Source organism: Siniperca chuatsi, linkage group LG21 (assembly GCF_020085105.1).
Source record: "Siniperca chuatsi isolate FFG_IHB_CAS linkage group LG21, ASM2008510v1, whole genome shotgun sequence".
Taxonomy (NCBI): domain Eukaryota; kingdom Metazoa; phylum Chordata; class Actinopteri; order Centrarchiformes; family Sinipercidae; genus Siniperca; species Siniperca chuatsi.
Window position 1 is genome coordinate 19,792,539 of NC_058062.1, and position 10,514 is coordinate 19,803,052.

Here is a 10,514-nt window from a genome sequence, read left to right on the forward strand (position 1 = left end):
TTTTCTTTTGGTTCATTAAGCTTGTCTGTGCTCCTTTTTAGTGTGCCTCATATATATGAGGTTACATTTTTTTCAGTGAAGCAGTATGCTTCTAATGTACATATTTAATTTCCCTTGTATTCAGTTGCATACTTCAGATCAGTGATTTCCAACCAGGGATGCTTCTGCAGTTGCCAGTGGCTGTGTGGAAAGATTGTAGCTCAACTCATTTAAAAAAACAAAAACCTTCAATAACGACTGGATTATTATTATTTTTAATTAAAAAAAAAATGCATATTGAGTCTGAAACACCTGAACAGTACAAATTGCAATTGAGAGTGCATGAAAACTAGGTAAACAAGCTACCTAGCTAAAAGTAACGTTAATGGATACATAGTTGAAATGTACAGCTAAAGTTAATGAGTAGTTAGCTAAAACTAATGACATTGAAATGCATAGCTAAAAGTAATAAATAGCTGAAAGTATACATAGGTAACATCCAGTATATGTTAGATGCTAGATTAATGGTTATGGTCGTAGCTAATCAAACCGACCTAAACATTAATGAAAGAAATGTTGTAGCTTTTGGTTTTCAGTTCATCTGACGGGCTGTGTGCAGGTCGGGAACCACTGCTTTAGTCAAAAGAATTGATATAACAAAATACTGGCAGACTTTTAAGTTACTTTGAACTTTAACTTTACTTGAATCTGTGTTTATTGATTAGAGGTTAACACCCACTTATTGTTCTCATTTCGAGACACATTTTCAAAATTGGTTTTAAATAAGTGCATTTAATGAACCTGGTGTTTAAATGGTTTGTTGCAGTAGGCCTGTTTCCTGAAACTCTGCAGAGCTACTAAGATTTAAAGTCTCCCAGAGTCTCAGCAGTGACATCTGGTGGTGATAGAACGGAATTACACCCTTGAACCGTTCAGGGCCATTTCACCTACTCCTCAGTGTGTGGGCTATAAAATGTACGTTTTATTGCAGATATTCGTGTTTGTAGTTTGCAACAAGAACGTTCCTCTCTTCCCAAGTGGAAATTGAAAACTGCAGAACAGATGCTTTCATCGGCTAACGCATTTCGGGTAGACTGTGTAGTCAGATTTAATTTATACTTGAAATAAATGACCCTGAGCTCATTTTGACGCAGATTTAGTCTTTTCACAGTGAGGCGCTCAATGGTAGCAGCCTACTCCTTTTAGTGTCACCGTCATGTAGGCCGCCTACAGTATCCTTAGGAATGTTATATAAGTTTATTGTAGGTTTATGGTGGCTGTTTCTCCTCCCTGAGGCATGGGAGAAACCTGCTGTCCAAGTAAAGAAGGAAAAGCCTTTTTTTTTTTTTTTTTTTTATAAATAAGCCTTGATTAACTGTAAATAACTCCCAACGTGGGTCGACAACAGCACTTGGCTCTGTATTTGCATTTGAATGGGAGGCAGCACCGTAAAGCGTAAACACTCCTTATCACAGCATCATTACGCATGCTTCGGTGGGTCAACCTTTATCTGCTCTGCTGAGAATCTCGTACGTCGTTAAGTCTTCGGGATATGTCGAGGTAAATGTTAGTTAGAGGACTTTACGGGCTTGCCAACTGTTTATGCGCTCTGGTGCAGGCCCGAGGAGAGGCTTACTGGAGGTTTCTGTGGGGAGAAGAAGGGAGCCAGACAGGCGGCAGTCTGCGCTGTCTTGGCCTCGGGGCAGAGGCAGGGAGCGAGCAGGCGAGCCAATGAGAAGGAGGCCTCCACTCCCCTCTGTCCTGCCCGGCTTGGCTCAGCTCGGCGCGCCCTGTAATTACGAGCTCTAGTTGGGTTGGGCGCCGCCACGGTGGACAGCCCTGCTGCTGCTGCTGCGTCAAGGGAGTTTGGGAACGCCAGCTCCAGACTGTGAGGATTCCTCAGCGCCTCCTGGTTCAGAGTTTGGAGCAGACGCAAAACAAAAAAAAAGAAAAAAAAGGGCGAGAATGAACGGGCAGTCCTCACCTGCCTTCGAGGAGAAGAAGCCTTCCCTCCCCGTGGCTGGGAGCTCCATCTCGGCCACCAAGGATTCCCCGACCCTGCCGGAGTCCTCATCCACAGACATGGGCTTCTACAGCGGCCAGAGTGCGCTCCACGGCTCGCAGGACTTGTACCCGGCGCAGCAGCCGTACTCAGCTCAACACATGAACCCGTACGCGTACCACCACTATAACTTCAACGGGATGGGTGCTGGCGGTGCCTACGCTGTTGGCAAGGCAGAATACCCGTACCCCCATGCAGCATACAGAGAGCACGGTGCATTCAGCAGGGAGGTGCAGGCAACGCTGCAGGACGGTGGTAAGTCAAACCCAACTGTTAGAAGTGACCGATCGCCGACCTCACGTTCATTTTGGATCAGTTTAAAGAAGAAAGACATGTGAGGCTGTCCGAACAGACGCGCTGCTGTTCTCTCTCCTACAGCGTCTCTGGAAAGCATCCTCTCCATCTCTGTCCAGGGACGAGAAAAGCCACACTGGCCACCTGAGGCTGATGTATGGCAAAGTGCTCATGTCTAGCCTTATAAACCCACTAATTGCGCGTGAGTTTTACGCACTGGGGGGGAAAATGACGTCCTAAACTCTCTTTACATCGCATTTTATACAGACTTTGGAGCATCCAGCTGATGCGCTCTTAATCTTGGACTTCTAAATCTCCATCTTTAGAAGATGATTAGTAAGGAGTCAGAATTACAGTGCACTTACGGTACTAAGTGTATTCAAGTACTACCTGTCACAGTGTCTTCCTGATTAAAAAATACATATGTCACAGATAAATTATAAAATGAGTTTTTTCAGCTATAAATGCAACGTTTGTATCAAACGCATTCCTTCAAAACTCCATCTAAATTAATAATCCTGCCATGTTAAAAAGCGCAGCTACAGAAGTATGATGTGACATGAGCGCAGTTGAATTTCTAAGACATTCAAATGGGATTTTGTACAAGTATTCATCTACTTTGCCGTGCAGCGTCACTCGTTTCCAGAAGAAACAAGTTTGTGACTCAAAGTTTTAGAGCGAGGCATGGGGGGGGGGGAATCTGTGGGTGGAAAAAGGAAACGAGAGATCGTTTCTGGCGAGATAAAGGTTCAGCCTGGACAGTAGCAAGTTTGGAGGAAAAGACCTTTGAGTTTGACACTTAGTTATTGTTTAGTGTCTCACTGTTTCTCGCTGTTATTCACTGTTGTTCACTCCTTGAACTTCTTTCAGATTTGATTGTGAAAGGAAAATGGAGATCAGCCTAAAAGCCTTTGGATGGAAGCTGTGGCCTACAGTTGTAGCCAGTGACTTTTCAACTTCACCTACATTAGGAATGAAGGACTAATCCATTAACATGCAATTAGTTTATCTGCACTAAATAGGTCACCTAAACAGTCTGTGCTAACACAAATAAACTGATATACAATAGTGTGTATAACAAGGTAAAAATACTGGATAAAAACGTGAAGTATCACAAGATATTAGAGTGATGCCATAAGGTCACTATAAACTCAATACACAGATCCTACAGTAATATTACCAGAACATAAAAGTCAACATTTGGAACAACAAACTTGTGGCTCTTTAAGTTTAACTGAAGTTCCTCTACAGCCAGACAGTCTTTCAAAAGCTTTTTCTTTTGGCTCTTTTTCTGAGCTTGGAAGATGCCTCTGTGCAAATGACAGAGGAAAAACAAACTCGACAGACTGGTGTTCTGTTTTTGACGTTCCAGTTGGGAGTTGACTCCTGGAAATGGCCGCGGGGGACTTTGGCCCACAGCCACGCACGTCAGGTGCCATGACATGTCGTGTCGGCCTTGGCCTTTGAATCATCCAACACCGACGGCTCCTTATCATGCAGGGCCCGTGGCCACACCCAAACAAATCAATACATAAATAAATAAATGAGTGAGACAGTACATTCACAGAGAAATAGAAATGCCTAATTCATAATAAAAAATAAATGTTCCAAACCAAATAATTGGTTAAATAATGTGTGTAAAGGAATAAAATGATAAATAGAATAAATATCCAAATGAATTACAGAGACAACAACTAAAGGGACAAATAGCACAGGGGGTAGTAAATAAACACCGAGGTCATGAGTCAAAGCCCCACAAATGCACCTCCTCAGAAAAAAAAAGTCTTTGATTTTATTTTTAATACGTTAGTTTTTCATATTTTATTTATTAAATGAATTGCTCTAGTAGTTTTACTTTCTGGAAATTTTATTTCCCAACATCAAGGTCTAAATGTTGTTTCAAAGCCTACCGACAAATTAAAGTTCTGGATGTGGATTCCTTTATTTCTCACTGGAATCAGCCTTTTAAACACTCACTATGTGTATGCTTTTCATTGTTGAGTGTAAACTCCGCTCCAGGTTGCTAAATTCAGAGAAAAAATAACTGAATGTATCAATGTCCTTACTGGTAATGTAAACTAATGCAGTAAAAACAACAAACAAAAATACTATATAAATTAATAGTTGTGTAATGAGATATTCATCAAAAAACTCTTTTGGAAATATAAATAAATATATGTCGATTAGTAATAAACACTGGCAAATTTGACTAATTGTTATTTAAAAATATCTTTAGTTAACTCTGTTCAGTAAATAATATAAATAAAAACATGTAAGTAGCCTATATTATACACAATTTGTAAATAGGTGTAAATGCATAAATATCAGACATCATCATACTGAATTACATTTCCTATACAAACTGCATGTCAACCATATGGTTCAATCTTTTTTTCTTTTTAAATGCGTTGTTTCCCATCTGAAGGTAATAAATAATATATGTATATCTCGATCAAATGTACACAAATATATTTGAGTAGCGTTGGTTGTATATCTAAAAGAACCCTTAAAATAATTTGGATACAAGAATAACAGCACAAACGGGGAGCGATGTGTACCAGCGGGCCTCCAGGCTACATGAAAAGCACCTATAAATCTCTGTCTCCCTCTCCGGCTGCGGGAGACACTCTGACCAAAATTATAAGTTCAGAGTGCTGGCGGAATTTCTTTGAAATTTCGAGGTTGTAGCGGCCGTGGCTATTTTTGTGCTACAACTTCTCTGCACAAACTGCCCTGTAGAGGCCTGATCCAAATTCATTTCATTGTTTGAAGAAAAAGACTTGCGTGGAAAAAGTCTCATACAGGTTGTGTTACATTTTTTTATAAGATCAGAGAAGAAGGTGACAGTAGAATGAAGTTTTGACCGTAAGGTTCCACAATCACAAAAAGTATACAGGAGTGTTGCAGGAATATTGAATGGCTTTTTACTGTTTCCGCCCGCAGTGAAAGAAGAACCAGACGTGGAGGTTCGGATGGTCAACGGGAAGCCCAAGAAGGTGCGCAAGCCCCGGACCATCTACTCCAGCTACCAGCTGGCAGTCCTGCAGAGGAGATTCCAGTCGGCACAGTACTTGGCCCTGCCGGAGCGCGCCGAGCTGGCCGCACAGCTGGGCCTCACACAGACACAGGTGAGGCTGCAGGGAACGCCATCCAGTGCAGTTCAGTAGTGACAGAAATATAACACAGTGCAGTAAAAATTAGAGAAGGCTACGTTTTCTGAGGAAAGTTTAAGTGTGCTCTCTCGCACTGAAAATCGCAGGTGTAAACACTGTAAACAGGTTAAAATGTCTTGCAGTGTGAGATGTCGAATACAACTTGACGTTTAAGTTGAAGCACTTAAAGTGGTTGAAGTGTCAAGTTGAAGTTGAGGCACTGAAAGGGTTTGAAATATCTTCTGAGGTGTAAGAGCCGAAAGCAGATGAAATCAGCTGAAGTGTAATTGCTGAAAGCATTCAACGTTTTAATTTCAAGTTTAAGCCCCATAGGTAGTTCAGTTGTCAGATTGTAAGTGAGCACTGAAAGTAGCTGAACTAACATTTGAAGTGTGAAAGATGAAAGCAGCTGAACTGGCATTTAAAGAGTAAGCGATGAAAGCAATTGAAGTTGAAGCGCTAGGGATAGTTTAAGTGCATTGAAAATAGTTGAAGTGTCAGTTGCTATGTAAGGGTTGACAGCAGTCGAAATGTCAGTTGGAGTATTTCAGCTGATAGTTTAAAAAGTAAAAATTAGTTAAAGTGTCAGTTGATGTGCAGAGGCTGAAAGCAAAAAAAATCAGTTGAAGTTGCCAGAGATAACTGAAGCGTGTGCACTGTAAACACTCGAAGTCAGTAAGTTCAAGAGCTGAGAGTTCATGATGTCACTCACTATACTGTAGGTTTGAATTCTGCGCAATACACGTGCAGATTTGAGATTGTCTGAAAAGAGCAAGAAACTGAAACTGTGATAGGTATGAAAAAGCTGAACTTGATATATGACACAGTACAGAGGGTGGTGACTAGTTTAAAGCTTGAATGAAGGGTCTTGGTGAAAGTATGAATGAATATGAAGAGGAAGAAGAGGAGGCGAAAAGGTCCAAAAATGGGCAGAATGTTCAAACTTTGTGAGAAATACAGTATTTTAAGACTATAGGTTATACTAAAATATAACTTCAAGTAGCTTTCTATCTATTTTGATAACAGAATAATATAATATACTAAATAATAGTATACTAGTATCCAATGCAAAACCATACTAGGTTACCAAGATAACATTTAACAAAATAAATTAAGATTACAATAGAACAGAAAACAGTACAATACAATACATTGGAAATACATTTGCCAGAATGTTATACAGTGATCCTAGGCAGCCCTGTAAGTTATTTCTGTTGTGTCAGTCTGGTTTATGCAGTCATACTCTACCTGCCCTAATTATTTACTAAGACATGAATTATCTTCGCTCGAGTGATAAAAAACAAAACATGCAGCACTTGTTTTATCACTGCTGCTGTCATTGTTCATCAATATTATGCTTGGGTTGCATGCACAAGCTTTAAGAAAACAAAGCCATGAGAACAATCCCACTCAACTTGAAACGTGTAATTGTCATGTCATTTGGTTTGATGCTGTCATGGATTTCAAGTTGTGCAGCATTACAGTAGCTCTCACAGTATCATAATAATCCAATGGCATGACAAATACCACGATATAGAGCGAACAACGACACAGTAAGTAATGTAACTAACGTTAGCTAGGTTGTGGGTTAGCAAACTGTCCAAACAGTTGCTGCTGTGAAGCTAACAGCCAGAGAGGACGAGACGGTTTCCCAGAGCCAGCACAGCAGCTCCAGACAGCGATACTCACAACTCTCCTGCTACTATAGCTAACGTCACAGTAACAGCATATCTTGGAAAACTTGTAAGTAAGATGAATGTCCGTGGGCAAGTCATTTAACGTTACCTGACGCACAAATCATGGCTGGAACAGTGCTGTGTGGCTCGGTCCGAGCCTCTTTGTTTATTTCCCATTTACAGAGCCAGGATTTTTTTTCGCAGCGCAAACACTGAACGGACAGCTAGCGGGCCGCGAGGAGATATTCGCTGAATTTGACGAAGACGTGTATTGTGCCGTAAACAAAGTGCCTATTCACACATCCAGCAGTCAAGGAGCAACATCCGACAGCTGTGGTGACATTTAGCTGCTAAAGGGCCAGATATTTCCTACGAAGTTGGTGAAGACCAAACCAGAGCTAAAACAAGAGTGAATATAGGAATATTGCTTTAAGTTGTTCAGTTCTTTAATTTCTTTAAGTTACCTTAACATTTCATGCTCTGCCTTCCAGGTCAAAATTTGGTTCCAGAACCGTCGCTCCAAGTTTAAGAAGCTCTACAAGAATGGAGAGTTTCCACTCGGGGATATTCCTCTTGAACACAGTCCAGACGCCAGCGATTCCATGGCCTGCAACTCTCCTCCATCCCCAGCTGTGTGGGAAACCAACAACAGCAACAGTAACAACAACAACAACAGCAGCAGCAGCAGCAACAACACAAACAGCAGCAGCAGCATCAAGGGTAATGCAATGATGGATCCTACCAGCAGGGGGCAGGGTCCCTATCAGCCTCCAGTTGATGCCTCACCCGCCTGCATGGCAGAGTACACACACCAGAACTGGTACCAGCAGCAGGGTGCACATTTAGGTCTGCAGCAGTCGGACCCGCCGCACCACCCACCATCAACAGCACCGCCAGCCACACAGAGTATGGGAGCCGTCTACTGACGCTAAAACATGGACTCTGCACAAGGGTTTGACTGGAGCCCTGCGCTTAAACACCAGCAGGATTTTTTTTTTGGATCATTTGGAGCGCTGTTGTGACCAGAAACACCTGAAAGTGATCATGACACATGAGTTATGACTGTAAAACCTGACACACATGTTGTATAACAGGCTTTTCTACAGTAAATGTGGATTGAAAACAAGTGCTGGCCTCAGTTACCCTGTTCTCCTCTGAAGTTTATGAACTCATAACATAGAGGTTATAATGGAGATCAGGGTGATTGATGTGGGGTTTTCAGTGCTAAAACTGATACTGACATTTTTATTTGAAATCACTGATAATGGATTACATTTTGTATATTTAATATTTTAAATATGACTATATTTATGCCAAGAAACTTGGATTAATTCAGTCTTTCCCTTAAAATGTCCTTCTGGAATGGGCCTCTGACACAGTATTTTCACTCTAAAACTGAATACTACTGAAATTCTTCCAAGGTTTGCAGCAAATGAAAGCCCACCACACCAGCCTGGGAAACTTTTAAATATGTAAGGCTTTAAATTCACAGAAAACAGGACTGTTTGATGTTGCTCTGGTCAGACACCATGTCAAAGGTGAACAACACTTAACCTTTTAAAATAAAACATCAATATCAACCAAACACAGGAGACAAACCATGGAGTGACACTGAAACGATCCATGAGAGGGTGCTTTTTCTAATAGGACAATTTACTAACTGAATTTAAACTCATTTTCTGGGATAAAACATTTATACACAGCAATGGGTAAGAACATCACCTTGTATGAAACCTTTTGTGGCTCCAGAGGGAGCTGTGTGAAGTCTGATAAGTTGCCTCAAGTGATGTCATTTGAGTCAGCGTCGGTTGGGGCTGAAGACTACAAGTTTGAAAATGATATAAATCTGGGGGTGTGGCGTTAGAAAGAAGTGAGCTTACCAGACCTCTGTAGCCCGCTCCTCATCTCTGCTTGATGCTAGCAGCTCGAGGCTACATTAGCCACTACTAGCATAATGCCCGGAATCTCTCGACCAAACTGTGGTGGTCGAGTTGCATTGTGGGCAATGTAGGCACCAGGTTTTGACAAGGACAAAGAATGTGTTGAATAAAAAAAACGATATCTCTGATTCTTCTGCATCGATTTTAATTTTATAGGAGTGCAATGCTAAATTGGTGGAGTACTCTTTTAAGGGCCTTTAAAAGTTGTCCCTTTTTAAAATGGCTTCCCTCCCACCTGACCCCGTGCTGATGCCTTCTAATCAGTGTGTGTGAGTTGGTAAAAACTTAAGGGTATATGTTAAACCAGAGAGAGACACAGGTACAAAATGGGATGTTAATGTTATCCTGTTATCCAGCACTGTCAGTCCTTTTTGGTTTAGCATATGGGTTACGTCCTCGAATATTACATCACACAGTCAAAAAATTGCCAGGTACGAGCAGCAGTTCAGAATTGACTCTGGTGGTATGTACTGTAAAGGTAGCTGAAATGTTCACATGGGGCCTCCTTTCTGAAGACATTTAAAACATTTTAATGTTTAGGTGATATGTTCATTCATTCACAATGTGATCACTGAGAATTTTGCTGCCTTTGCTGCTTATTCTCTTAACTGTATAAATCTGCCAATTAGCCAGTAATTTACATTTAATCATTTTGGGGGTTTTTTGCTATTAAAGGGCTCCCCCAGGGATTTATTGTCTCACTTTCAAAAAGTTGGGGGACTTGCGAGACACATTTAAAAAAATAAGGGGCAAAATCGAAACAGCGGAGGCTGAGATATCCTGACTTTTAGCCACTAGTATGAAAACACTGCATCCTACAGTTCCCATAATGCAACTCGGTATTGTCTTTTATTAGACCCTCCTTGCTCGATAAAGTCCCACATCTTTCAAACTCCATGTTGACTCTTTAACAGACTTTCTTGTTATAAATTTGACATGTCCATCCCAAAAACCAAGATAACCCTGATGACATCACTATGACATCATCAGGGTAAGTTTCTCAGACTTGACAAAGCTCCTACAGAGCCACAGAAGACATTATATAACTGTTTTCAGGGGCTGAGTAGTATTCTTCACGATGAGTAAACTTATCCTCATGGGCCCTTTAATTCCTGCTCACAAACACTACAAGGCCGTGACCTCTTAAAAAAAGATCAAGAGCAACACTCATCAAGTTGGTGCTAAAACATTTGAAAAAGAAGTTGTATATATTCTATTAACACATGTACTGTACTCAGGTCAACTGTAGATCAAAAGTGCCTTAGGAGTTTGTGCCTTAGGAGCATTTTTTTTTCAGAGTGAAAAAGTAAAAAATAAAATGTCTATATTACTAGATTACAGCTACTAGTGTATTATTTTCTGTATGTATTTACGTGTGAATGCACTACACACACACACACACACACACACT

At 41.0% G+C, this 10,514-nt stretch overlaps 1 protein-coding gene across 1 annotated transcript; it reads left to right on the forward strand.

The window, feature by feature from the left end:
• The first annotated feature begins 104 nt into the window (after nt 1–104).
• Nucleotides 105–10,436, forward strand: LOC122868412 (homeobox protein Dlx3b-like). The gene is made up of 3 exons (XM_044180331.1): nt 105–2,296; nt 5,279–5,463; nt 7,655–10,436. Exons 1-3 carry the CDS (start codon nt 1,945–1,947, stop codon nt 8,087–8,089), a joined length of 972 nt encoding a protein of 323 aa, XP_044036266.1. The 5' UTR covers nt 105–1,944; the 3' UTR covers nt 8,090–10,436.
• Nucleotides 10,437–10,514: the final 78 nt, after the last annotated feature.

What these genes read in the sequence shown, in the direction of transcription:
- LOC122868412 (XM_044180331.1), top strand. Translation starts at nt 1,945, where the DNA reads ATGAACGGGCAGTCCTCACCTGCCTTCGAGGAGAAGAAGCCTTCCCTC. An exon ending in GGCAACGCTGCAGGACGGTG is followed by an intron (nt 2,297 to 5,278) that starts GTAAGTCAAACC and finishes TTCCGCCCGCAG; the next exon opens with TGAAAGAAGAACCAGACGTG. An exon ending in TGGGCCTCACACAGACACAG is followed by an intron (nt 5,464 to 7,654) that starts GTGAGGCTGCAG and finishes TCTGCCTTCCAG; the next exon opens with GTCAAAATTTGGTTCCAGAA.